The sequence below is a fragment of the Mytilus edulis genome, chromosome 11, assembly GCF_963676685.1.
Source record: "Mytilus edulis chromosome 11, xbMytEdul2.2, whole genome shotgun sequence".
NCBI classification, from domain to species: Eukaryota; Metazoa; Mollusca; class Bivalvia; order Mytilida; family Mytilidae; genus Mytilus; species Mytilus edulis.
Genome location: NC_092354.1, coordinates 42,517,987 through 42,532,199, shown reverse-complemented (window position 1 = coordinate 42,532,199; position 14,213 = coordinate 42,517,987). Strand labels below are relative to the sequence as shown.

General features: G+C 33.6%; 1 protein-coding gene across 1 annotated transcript; it reads left to right on the top strand.

Annotated features, from left to right (window-relative positions):
- Positions 1-305: 305 nt before the first annotated feature.
- On the top strand, positions 306-5,644 carry LOC139494273 (uncharacterized). The gene is made up of 4 exons (XM_071282442.1): positions 306-432; positions 1,176-1,511; positions 3,672-4,073; positions 5,121-5,644. Exons 2-4 carry the CDS (start codon positions 1,181-1,183, stop codon positions 5,642-5,644), a joined length of 1,257 nt encoding a protein of 418 aa, XP_071138543.1. The 5' UTR covers positions 306-432; positions 1,176-1,180.
- Positions 5,645-14,213: the final 8,569 nt, after the last annotated feature.

Sequence of the window (14,213 nt, the reverse complement as noted above, 5' to 3'; positions counted from 1 at the left end):
GAAAATAACTTATCAGGTTATAAACGATAAGAAATACTAAGATGCATTGGACAGATTATCATATGACCATGGGAAATGTCTATAATGAAAGTCAAGACAAGAGTAAGGTTTCGAACTATGATTCACTAACGTTGTATTTCAGATTAGTTTCCTTGTATTATTGTTTATACAAGTGAGTTAAACTTTAGATAAGTGTCAACCCATCTTAGTTTTGATCACAAATCAGATAGCCTCAGTAAAAGTATTAACAATGCTTAAACCAGGAAGCTTCTCTCTCTTCTTGATGAGTCTTGTGTAGACGACACGCGCGTGTGGCGTACTAAATTATAATCCTTGTACCTTTGATAACTATTTGTTACAGTTTCCCTACTTTTCAATCAGTCAAGTACTATTGTGAAGCAACAAGTGTGTACCAGCGGACCAATGAAAAAGGTAAAATATAAATCTTTGTTAAAGCATGAATGGTTGAAAACGCTCTTTCTGTCGACTCACCGTGTGTTTCCCTTCTGGAGTTCATCAGGCAACTTTTCTCTCTTTCTTTCAGTTTTCCTGTTAAATTGTAAAACGTTAAATTGTATTAAATTGTGAGGCAACAAGTGTATACCACTTGTTGAAAGTTTGAATCCCGCACGAAGCATGTGCACTCGACTCCAATCTTAATTGACAAAGATTGTCAGTTTGCCTACCGGAGGTCGATGATTCTCTCCCGGAACTCCCGGCTTCCTCCACCAGAAAAAAAATACTGTTACAAAAGTGTTGAGAGTGGTGTTAAACATAAATTGATCAACAAATCATTTGGTAAGTTTCTTCTTAATCGATTAACGAGATGTGCATATTGATAATTTAGGGTCAGCTTAATCTATCAGACACGAAGTATTCATTCTTGTTGTCATCGAAAACTATAAGATCATATCAGAAAAGTTATTCTCACAAAATGAATATGTGTAATTAGCAATACAGTAGATGCAACATGTGACGTATTATTCACATATGATTCCCTATTATAAACAGCATATTTTGAAGAATACATATGGAGCTGTAGATCTGGACTTGTTTTATATTTACTGATACTTAGTATATTATTTAATACATTGACCACTAACATGAAATTTTAAATATAATGCATAAGACATGTGATCTCTTATTCAATGTTTGTAATCCCATCTTTCTTACAGGCACCATGAATGGAAACGCTATTAACCAAGATAATGATGACGATGAAAGTTTATTTGCAATGAGAAAAGTCACCTACTGGGACATTTACGGTGTAAAACGTTTTCCATACCGCGGTAAGCGGAAGTTTACACCTTTACTTTCACAATCTTTAGATGGAGCGATGACTATCTCAAATGATGTTTTCGGACTAACAATCAAACAGTTTGAACGGATGTATAAGGCTTGTCTAGATCGAAGGAAAACACAGGAACCGTGGATTACTAATCTTAGATATCCTGACAAATCTTCAAATGAGTATTTGGAATACTTACAGAACTGTACAGACTGTAATACAGGTAATAGGCCGTTACAAAATCTAAAAGACTATTGAGAGATGTTATCGTTCGTACTTCAAAATGGAAATGACCTCACTTCATTGGTTGAATTTCAATTCAGTATGACGTTTTCAACCAATCACAACGCTTTGGTGTCTCTTTTGAAAACATTACCCAGAATGCATTAGATTCTGAAACGGCGAATTGTCATGGTAATTTGTAAAACTTTCGGCAATGACAGTTGTATACTTGGTTTCGATGTAATCAAAATGTACAAACGATCTTCCATGAATTAAAATGTAACTATAAGCTACCCACAAGCAGACAACACCATAACCAAAAACTTACACAACAAACAGAAAGCAGCTTCACCAAAAAGGTCACGACAAAGGATGAACACAGTTTTAAAAATAGACTATAAACAAACAAAAGCATGACCATAGAGACATTTGACATATATACAAGGAAGTTTACACAATACGATATATAACGATATAACGATTTGGCTTAAGAAACAAGGAAATGAGGACAGAATTCATATATCGTTGATATGTCAAGTCAATACACTATCATTGTCTTTATACTGCAATCTCGGTAAAAAAAAATCAATTGTTGTGTACCACCTACGATAGTAGAGGGGCATTCTGTTTTCTAGTCTGTGCATCCGTTCGGTCGGTCGTTCGTTCGTCCATCCGTCAGTCCGTTCGTCTGTCTGTCCCACTTCAAATTAAAGCTTCGGTCGAGGTAGTTTTGATGAAGTTGAAGTCCAGTCAACTTGAAACTAACTACGCATTTTCACTGTGATATGATCTTTTTACTTTTAATGTCAAATTAGAGTTACTTTGTACTCTTTGGCTATAAAAGTATTTTGATCCGAGCGTTACTGTTGAGTCTTATGTAGATAAAACGAAAATGATAGTACGAGTGAGTTGTCCGTGTACTTTGGACACATGCTTGTTGTTCATAGTGGTATATTTATTCATTTGATTTAAATTGTTGGAAATAAAACCTTTAAAAAGGCCTTATATCTCGCCGAGTAATATTATAGCACAAAACCAATCCGATGGTGAACGAATTCGTTTGAGTATGGATCAAAATATCAACCATTAGCATAAAACATAATGATTTATATGACGGGTGCCACATGTGGAGCAGGATCTGCTTACCCTTCCGGAGCACCTGAGATCACCCCTAGTTTTTGATGGGGTTCGTGTTGCTTATTCTTTAGTTTCCTATGTTGTGTCATGTGTACTATTGTTTGCCTGTTTGTCTATTTAATTTTTAGCCATGGCGTTGTCAGTTTATTTTCGATTTATGAGTTTGACTGTCCCTCTTGTATCGTTCGTCCCTTTTTTAAGCATATTTTAAACATTTTATCACCTACGTGGACATTTCTTAGTTTATAAGACATTTCAATCGGATATTATTAATGACACATTATAAATCAAGTCGTACTCCTTTTCGACGACAATCTAATACAGTGAAGACAAGCAGATGCATAACACGTGAAATATGTTTTTCCATCACTAGTTACAGAAATGAGATTGAGTCGTTCCACGCTTCGTTGTTTACATTGGACATCAAGACAGGTTGAAGATGTCTTGATGAATAAAGCTAGTATAGTTCCGGTTATTACTATTTAAATATTCATGAGGAAAAGTAATGTCGGGTCAATGAGTGTATATGACATAGAAATATACAATCAACGCATTTTGACTGCTCGAATAGAATGAGTGCAGTATAAAAGTCTATATATGGTTATCGGCAGAAAACCCTTCGAGCTTTGAATAATTCAAACGTTTATATAGAGTGGATGTACAGAAATGAACAGGTCAATGATATTGCATATACACATTTAACATTCAAATGCCATACACATATCTAAATATGACCTGACGACTGATTGCTGAACGTTCTTGTAAAAGGAACAATGTTTAGTTCTTAGCCGATGATACTTCGAGAATGAAATAACCAACATGGTGAGTACTGTTGCTGTGGTTGTAAATTATCATACATAGGTCAACATATACAAGGCTTGGTGTCAATTTCTTCTACATAACACTTAACATGGACGCTCTCATAAGATATACTGCTTGGAAAAAATATCGAAGATAATATCTATACACGAACATAAGAATACGGTTTTTGTTAAAAGATTCATACATATATTTGCTTTTATAGATCACTTGCTTTGGCTCGGAAAGGACCTCAGGGACAAATACTTATACGAACACCTTGTGGAAACAATTGGTACTGAAATAGAAATACGAACGCGACAACGACTGTTTATCATCAAAGATATGATCAACAATGCATATCCGACTCAGAGACCACACATATCAAGTGGAAGTTTGTCAGAAGGTCTTAATTTACCAGGCAGTGACATAGATATAATGTACGTTGTACATGAGTTTGAAGTAGTACAAAATGCAAGGAATATCAAACACCCAATAAAACATTCTATATGTGTATTGGAGACAGATGTTGATCATCCTGGATTTACTAGACTCATAGCTGTAAAAACTAATGATGTTAAGAAATGCTCCCGACAACAATGTAACTATTGTAGATGTACTGATACCAGTAAGAAGTGGTATTTATCAACAAACCTTTTTCTTGATAGTATAAAGAATTCATTTCGAAATAAGCAGGTAATTGTACACGGTCCATCCTTTTCAGACAAAGCAAATACATATGATTATGTATACTGCATATATAGTAGATATCTACCGAACAACGCCTTTCAATGGGCATACCGTCATCGACAGCAATGGCCGCCTAATTTTGTAATTGACCAGGTTATAAATAACGGGTGTTTGATAGTACCAATAGGACCCAAGACCACATCAGATGACGGCAGCTTATGGAGATTGTCATTTTCGGTGCAGGAAAAAATACTTGTACACTCCTTTAATTTCACTCAACTATTGTGTTACGGTCTACTCAAATTATCCTTGAAGCATATTGTTAACACAAACCATGATGTCAAAGAGTTATTGTGTTCATACTTTCTGAAAACGGCTTTATTCTGGGTCTCCGAAGAACAGGATATCAACACATTTCAATTACCTAAATTGTTTTATTGTTTTTCACTTTGTCTGAATAAATTAATATCATGGGTACACAATTGCTATTGTCCAAACTATTTTATACCTGAAAACAATATGTTCCTTGGAAAGATAAATGAGAGTAATAATACGATTTTACTAGGTGTACTTGAGAGTATACAGTCTGGCGGGATTAGTGGATTGATAATGAATTTATTTCCGGCTGAAAATGAAAATCACAGTTTATTAAGTACAAAGATCGGATCTTCTTCAACTATGTTAGACTTCCTATTTTACAGGATTATGCACATCGAACAGCAAGAAAGAGACATTTTAACGAATTTTAAGAAGCTTTCATTTACTGAATCTTTAATTAAGTCCGAATCATCGGCATTTATTTTTGATGTATGCAAATTTAATCATGCTCAAATCAGTCAAATTATAGCACAACTACTGCCGCCACCAAACACAAAAGGTACCAGGTACAGCATACGCACATGTTATCATAAACATTTACAATGCGGCACAAGGACAGATGCTGTTTCGGGTTGGTTGTTATACGCATCGTTTTATTATGTAACAGGACAGTTCCATGTTGCACTAAGTCTAACGGATTTTGTTCTCTCAAGATGCTCACCTGATATGGTGTTTCAATGCGATGAACCAAGCTGCGGACATAGAATCATGTACAGTCAAAATGTACATTCTTCAATAACATTAAATGAAAGGATGAAAATGGCTATAATAAGATATGTCAGGTACTGTAAGAACTCATCATTAATACCAAAAGAGCTACAGCTAGAGGTTGAAAAATACAGAATAGACATACCGCCAGTTATAATGTCTTATTGTCTGAGATTTCTATGTTATCATCATCTTGGTGATATTTTCAACAGACAACAGTCTTTACGTGATTTATTTTCAACAGTGAAACGAAAATATTTAATTAAAATATCAGATTTATCTAATTCAATAACAATACTTGGAGTATGCTATGAGATATCAGGTGCTAAAGACAGAGCCTATCAGTGCTATGAGGAAGCTTTGCAAGTTGATGATACAATATCTAAAACCGCGAAAATAAGAAAATCAAAATTGTTATTGTAAAATGTTACCATTTTAATGTTATACTCATATCACTATATTGGGAATTTCACTTTCTTATCATTTATAACAATAGTGATCAATAGTGACAACAAACAGTAGGCATGAATTATGTATGCTTAACTAGCAATAATTATTATCATGTTATGACAGTGAATGAATTATTGATTGATTGACATACTTTGAGTAACACAAGAGGCTGTCACAACGACAGCAAACCGGATTTATTTACATTTATTTGTGTCCTGGCAATATCACAAGAACCATTACTGATGAATGGTGAAAGTGAAAATCATCAATATCAAATTTGACCTCCATTTTGTCATCAGTATCAACATTTTGAAATAATAATATTTGAAAAGCTTAGATTGAATGGTTCATGAGTAAATGCAACAACGTGAATGGAAACGCTATTTTACAATCTTTCAAGAACCATAACTCCTGAACAGTAAAAGTCAAAATCGTCATTATTGAACTTGACCTCCATTTTGTCATCAGTAACAGCATATTTAAATTTCGGAAGCTTTGGTAGAACAGTTCATGCATAAATGCACGGACACGACTGGAAACTCCATTTTTCAATCTATCAAGAACCATAACTCCTGAACGGTAAAAGTCAAAATCGTCATTATTGAACTTGACCTCCATTCTGTCATCAGTAACAACATATTAAAATTTGGGAAGCTTTAGTAGAACAGTTCATGAGAAAATGCACGGACACGACTGAAAACTCCATTTTTCAATCTTTCAAGAACCATAACTCCTGAACGGTAAAAGTCAAAATCACCATTATTTAACTTGACCTCCATATAGTTGTCAGTAATAACATATTAAAATTTTAAAAGCTTTGGTTGACCGGTTCATGAGTTAATGCACGGACAACATTTGATTGCCGCCTTTCAAGAACCATAACTCCTGAACGGTAAAAGTCAAAATCGCCATTATTGAACTTGACCTTCGTATAGTTGTCAGTAATAACATATTAAAATTTTAAAAGCTTTGGTTGAACGGTTCATGAGTTAATGCACGGACAACATTTGATTGCCGCCCGCCCACCAGCCCTCCCGCCCGCCCGCCCGCCGTACATCCCCAAATCAATAACCGACATTTTTGTCACAAAAATCCGGTTAATAAAAGTATAACTATAGGTGAAAATGGGACATCGTAAGATAACAACTCGAGTTTTCTAATATCAATATACTACCACTGACTTCGGCATGTTTATTATTAGTATCTCAATAAAATCACGAGAGTTGATATCAAACAATATCCAATTTTCACAAGTTGTTAAACCTGTTTATCTTACGGTCAACACTCTTAATGTGTTAATTCAAGAATTCCGCGAAATATTGATTTAGTGGCTTACGAATTCTAGTATGACGTCATACCGATATGTCATTTTCCAGTGTCAAACTTCAACATTTGAAATTTTAAGACTTTTGTTCGCTTCAGTATGTAATAGAATTTGACATAAAGAAGTTTGTCAGGTGAAATGTGTGAGTATTTTGTCTATTATTGAAGCAATCACTTAGATGTATGTTGTTCTGGACAAAATGTACATCCGACTGATTCGTCTTAACCTTTGAAAGACAGTAATTATATTGACCTAACGAAACGCCAATGAAAAATGCCATAACATCGTCTTGTGATACTCGATGAGCCAACCAAATTACAGCAAATTTCCGTATCACTGTTTCGTATCACACTCCGTTCAGTGTGATACAAGAAATCCCTATTCTTGCAAGAAATAGAAAATAGATCACAACCATGGCTTATATCTTTTATATATATTATAAAACAAGCACGAAGACCCTTCATTTATCATTTTTGCTTTTTTTGTTTCTTTATTTATATATTGTCAATAAACATGATGAACTCATCATAGATACATTCCAGGATTGAAATTTCGTAGATTGAAGTCTTATGTGAAAAGAAAAAAACACAGAAATATGAGGCAAAATACTTTACTAAGTACATCCTTAATATTATTAACGCAATCTAAATATTTTTTAATAACAAATGTATAGTGCCTAAGATAGGTTGTATGATTTCTACGCTTACAAAGAGAATACGCACAGTTAGACACAAGTCCGAGTCAGATGTCAGAATAGGTAACAAAAGACAATAATACATAAACTAACAAAAGACTACTAGCAGTAACTGACGTTCCAGCTCTAGACCTCAATTAAACTGATAGAAAGATTATGTTTTCATCATATGAATATCAAGCACAGTTTTCCCCCCGTTAGGGGTTTAGTATTATACCATCAAAAAATATATCAATATAACATATTAACCTGAGTCATGCCAACAACTGGTTTTAAGATAGAAGTGTTGAGGATGTACTTCGGTGAATTTTTTGTTAGTCAAAAAGAGCATTAGTCAAGGACCAAAGTAGACTAAAAATATTAAAATCTTATGGAGCTAAAATTAATGCGGGAAAAGGCTGACCCGGATTAATTAGCAAATGGTGTTTCAAGAATTGTTTTGACTAATTTTAAAGTTAATGAGTTTATAATGTGTAGTTAATAGATTATTCTCATTAATAGAAAAAAATGCGGTTCATGTAACGACATAAGGTCATTTATCAGATTTGAAAGAATCCTAGTATGCTACCAGTCGCAGTCTGTACTCTATACCTTATATAGCTAGGTATCTTGAGAAATAATCTCTATGGTTACCTATCGTTAGCCTTTGTATGGTATCAAAGATTCTTTCTTTCGATATAGCAGTTTTTGGTACTCTATTTTGACTAACAGATTGAGGTATATTTTTCTTCAAATTGTGTTAAAAACAAAATCACAAAACTACTGAAAATTCAAAACAGAAAGTCCCTAATCAAATGGCAACATCAAATGATAAAACACATCAAACGAATGGAAAACAACTGCCAGACTTGGTACAGGCATTTTAAAATGTAACATATTGTGGACTGAACCTAGGACTATTATAATAGTCCCAGTTTGAACATGTTTTTATAGCGCTTAACATCTCACTTGTATAACAGTCGCGTCAAATTTCATGATATTTACAACGGTGCGTGACCAAAACACACATAATAGGTAAAATTGTCAAAATAAGGGTACATCAGACATCACCTTGTGAATTGATGAAAGAAATAAACTTTTTTTATTTTAAAATAAAAAAAAATCCACTTTACTTGTCCGATCGAAGCAGTGCATTGTTTTTAAAATGTTACTCATCATCTATGAACTTTACAAATCGGTGTAAACTGGCTCGACTCATCAGATAGGCATTCAGCAACAAAAAAGAACAAACAAACAAACAATAAGACACAAAGTGTTCTTTTAATACAGACTAAACATTAAGTGCTTCAGACCGCCTAGGTAGCGCGTTTACCTTGAGTGCAGGAGGTCGTGGGTTCGAATTCAGGTAACGGCAAACCAAAGACATTATAATTGGTATGTTGTGCTTCCTCACTAAGCACGTGGCACTAAGGATTAATAGCAAAGACTTGTTGGATTGGAGTCAGAAAAATATGTCCCGGAAAGGTTACATGTCTGCCTACAAGCACATTACAAATCCGACTCAGTGTGTTGATCTAGTACAAAGCAGGGTTAATTTTCATATTACATTAACATGTTCTCGGCCTGAATATTCATTTTAATTGCCGCTGGACGTTAATCAGCCATGCATCATCATCATCTTCATCTAAGTGTTTAAGGTGGCACGGTAGTATTTGCTTTCCAGATTGTAGGTTGCTCTTTTGTGTACCCTACTTAGGTAAATGTATCTAAACAGTGTGATTGGACAAAAAATACAGTACTCAACTGAACATACTTTAGCAAACTGAGTGATGAATCAGGTGTAGAAAAATATGAAATAATTTTACATACAGATTAAAATGAATTTTTGAGAATTTTTTTAAATTTTGTATAAACTGCACCATAAAAGACCTAAAAGTACTAGTGGCCTTAGGTTTTTAAAAATAGCAAAAAAAGGAAACGGTCATGATACATATCCAAATTCATTTCTGAACAGTAAAATGAAAGTACTTCAGTAAACTGTGAATGTAGAATTTTTTGCAGTGTTAGAAAGTGGTAAAAATTCTAAAAAGGCTATCATTATCCCTTATGGGCCAGGAAATACTACCGTGCCACCTTAAGAGAGATACTCAAATTTTCCCGAAGTTATGTTGGAATAAATGTGGAGTTACCTCTCTTTTCGTCGATAATGATGCATGTGTTATTTGACTGTTAACTTATTATATATGTTAATTGGAAAATTTATATCTGAATAAACATTTATTAACAACTTGGGTAGGAAGTGTGTTTCAACTCCAAACAAAATGCAGTCGATATCGATGACGTGACTGTCTATATGATAGATGATAGGTTTTTTAATATTAATTCTTTCACAACATTAACGAGGTAAATTATATTCAATCAAATTGTCATCCATGTTTGATTTTTAGGCATGTCTTGTCCTAAGTTAGTTTACTGCGAAAAAAACATTGTCTTAATATGAACTTTAAAAAAAAAAAGTAGCAAAATGGACCTAGACAGAGATTGACCCAACTTAGTAGTTATGACAAAACTCTTACATCGCTGTTTGAAATCATATTCAAGATCATAGCTTTTCATAGCTTTTATTTAATTTCAAATTCTGACAATTATAATAGAGAACCGATACACAAGGTAGGGTACGTTCTCAGTAATGAATAGGCATGTAATATGCATGCTCGAAACGGGACTTGTTATTGACGATTATGAGTATAATTGTTATAATGCATCATTGTCAAATAGTTGCCACTGAACGGTAGGCAAATAGCAATAAATCAAGCATATAGGATCAAGTAATGCTCCCAAATGTTTGAATTATTTGAACTTCCTTATCCAGCTCTCCTTTTTAAACAAAATTGCTTTGACAGATGCAAAATCTTCTAAAATTTCTTAAAATTGGTCATTTTGTATCCTTTTTACTTTTGTTATATTTAACTTAAAGTCATCTTATATTGCAGAATTATGATTCGGAAATAAATAATTGAAAATAAAATCAGATTAAAAATCGGTATTATTTTAAAATATTTTTTGGGGGGTAAATACGGTGATTCGTTTTCGGTACGTTTTTTGATACATGTTTTGCTCAATAAATCCGCACATTTTTTTTTCTGCAAGTCAATGAGATAGAGTTAAGCTACCTGCAGAAACCTGCTTGAGTTTTTATAGCGGAAGTTTAACGTGCATAAAGCGGGGCACTATCTATACACAAGGCGGCGCATTGAACAATAGCATTCCTACCGGACATGGTTGAGCATATAAACAAAAAATGGCGCATGTCCCACACCCTCACTGGTGTCCTAGATTTATTCGGAATTTACTGCCGGTGGGACTTAAAGTAAGAGGTTGGGATAACAATTTATCTATACCCCAGTCATTCTTAGAGGTTGATATTTAGGCTATCGTAATGCTGACGTACATATCTCGAAAATGAAATGCCTAATCTGCTTTTGGCTGATGTAAGAAATGAATATTTTTTATTGATATATATACATATATACATGATATTATGTATAAACATATATATACACCCAAATCACCTATAATACTATAGTGACCTAGCAACATAAAAATGTGTCCCATATTTTTTGTATCTAGACGACTAATGTCACAATCAGAACATATATACTACTTATATACATCATACGTAATACAATGATACAGATATATTCGTGTCACTTTGGAAATATGGGTAAGAAGGCGAGTTATTCAAATTCAAGCTCTTGTCCTATACAATAACTACCCATGTTATGCATATCATTCGAAAGGAAATAAACCATAGAAAACAATAACATAGATGATTTTGTGCTTTGTCTATTTTTTAATGAAAAACTTTGCTCATTTCGACGCCCATAACGTCATTTCAAGGGTGTCCCGCTGTTACAATTTTGTTTTATGTGCGTCTTTGAAATCCAAGTGCGGATTCATTAGTAAGTAGAATGGTTTAAAATTGTACAACTGTATTGTATACATTTAACGTTAAATGAAGTAATAGACGTTTTTGACTGTAAAAGAAAAAAAAAAGTTTTATCAGAGAAATACTCGTATGTCATAAACATTTCAGTATAGCTAACGATCATTTTTTTTTTTTTTTATCTTTTGTGAGTAGAACAACCCCATGTCATCTACCTAGCAATATGTGTATGAAAAAATAAGGTTATTACATTTAGAAGTTGTGTGGCAGAATAAAGTTTATGACTGGTTACCGATCGTATAAATACGCGGATATCATCGAGTGCAAATTAACATTTCTTATTGCTTGTTATAAATTCCTTTCTTCAATTAATACTCATAAAAATTATTTTTTTTAGCTCACAGAATAATAATATAAACTTTGTATCACTAGAATATAATAGTTATTACGGTGAGGTGGAATTCCCAAACATTTATTCATCATCCACACACGAACTTGTCTTTCTTGATTTTTTGTTTGTCATTGACAAGAATAGTTTTTCTGATTTGGTATATCGGAATTCATTATTCGAAAAGTATGAAAGTACATTATTTTCCTACCATTGACCAATTGAAATGACAAACAAACAAACAAACATACGTCAATCAATAAAAAAAAACTCTGAAAAAATCAAGTGGCACAATAAAAATATTAATCGGACGAAGGTCAAGCAGCATCATGACTAAAAAAACAACGACGAGTCGGACTAAAAATACAAATTTCCAAACATAAAAAATAATATATCCAAAATTGCTTGTTTTGCTTGGGCAATACGTTTCTTTTAGATTCTTTAATATTTTGGTCTCGAGCATCGTGAAAAAATATCAGATGAAAGGATAGATCGTAAAATTGTTTCCAAAAGCAAAAACAAAAACAATACATAATCACCGTTTTCATTTTCATAATACAGTAGAAGATGCGGCCGTAAAAGACCAATTAATAATTTCTATATGCAATCAACAATGAGCAAAACCCTTATCTTATAGTCAGCTATAAAAGACCCCGACATGCGGTATGGGCTTTGCACATTGTTGAAGACCGTAAGGTGACCTACAGTTGTTAATTTCTATGTCAATTTGGTCTCTTGTGGAGATTTGTCTCATTGGCAATTATACCACATCTTTTTTTTTATATTTTTAAATCATATTAAAAGACATCAAATTGTTATTTTGTGTTATTGTTGCAGACAATTCTTCGCAAAAATTAAAAATTGTTCATGTATTTAAAATTTTGTTTTTATTCAATGGAATTTTGCATTGCACCGGCTTGAAAGAATAAAACCATATAAAGAAGCAACTTCGAAAATCTCTGTACTTTAAGCGGCATTTTCACATGAGTAGAATATAAGGTCAACGTTTGAAACTTTCCGTGGAACAACGTCAAAATCGTTGTTTTATTGGGAACGTCGTGTAACGTTAAGTGGCACCAATACCATGCGTAACGTCACAGCCGATTGCATTGAGTGTGTAGGAAAAGTTAATAAAGTTGGTTAGCTTGCTTGAAACGTGAAGTCATTATCAAGTAAGGTATACTACCCACCTTTCGAAGTAGTCTAGTCCTACAGCCAGATAGATTGATCATCAGTTGGACTAGTCTACTCTTTAAGGAGGGTAATATACATATCTTAATAACTACTTTACAGTTCAGCTAGCAAGCAAGCTAACCATATGTATTATCTTTCCCTACAAACTCAGTGCAATCCGCTGTAAAACATCAAGGAATAACAGCTACATGTACGACAAACACCAACCAACGTCATCCACTGACTAACAGTCTTCTTGCAAGGGTCGTGTATATCATGAAAGAGACGGGATAGTGAATTTAAGGGGAAGGAAAGAGACAATTGGTTAATAGATTGATGTTTCCCTTGCGTTCAGTGACGGATATTTCATGCATTGAAGGACGAGGGAAAATTCACCATCAATACTATAATTATGTTATAGAATCATTCTTTATTTACTTATCATACCTATCTCATTGATATCTTGTTAGACAAGTGGCTATACAATGACTTTTTCAAAAATAAATATAAATAATATGGTACATGTATCACCGGTTTACCTTAATCTGATATTTTTGCATTTTTCCTTGAATGTGTACTCGCTGATTTTGTCGCTTATCTTGACAGGTTTTAGCTTTTATATAAACCAGTGACAAATACATTGGATTACACTATAAAAGAAAGACCAGTTAATAACAACCACGGAACCAGGATTTGATGTGGGGAAAACGTTGATGTTCTTGGATTAAGTAAATATATGTTGACGTAAAAATTGACTGTTAATTCATCTTGTAAACAATTTTTATAGGTATGGTCATTCGCTCGAAGCGCCCCGCCTAAATCCGCACTTGAATTGGATAAAATTACGGTATTCTTATAATCCATTTCACATGTTCAGTCGTGCCTCGGCCTTAATTATAATTGATAAATTTAGTATTCTCAAAAATATAAAATGCCAAAAAAATGTCGAGCTTTCATCTATTTGACCGATCATCGGTTTCCAACTATTGGACCTCGATGAAACTATTTGACCGCAAGCGTCATTATATTTCGTAAAATTTCAAATGCAGCTAAGGAATTGAAGGATTTTTGAAAATA

Bases quoted from the DNA above. Each gene is read 5' to 3' on its own strand.
- LOC139494273 (XM_071282442.1), top strand. From the start codon at position 1,181: ATGAATGGAAACGCTATTAACCAAGATAATGATGACGATGAAAGTTTA. The intron at 1,512-3,671 runs GTAATAGGCCGT...TTGCTTTTATAG, and splicing joins CTGTACAGACTGTAATACAG to ATCACTTGCTTTGGCTCGGA. The intron at 4,074-5,120 runs GTAAGAAGTGGT...ATTATGTAACAG, and splicing joins TTGTAGATGTACTGATACCA to GACAGTTCCATGTTGCACTA.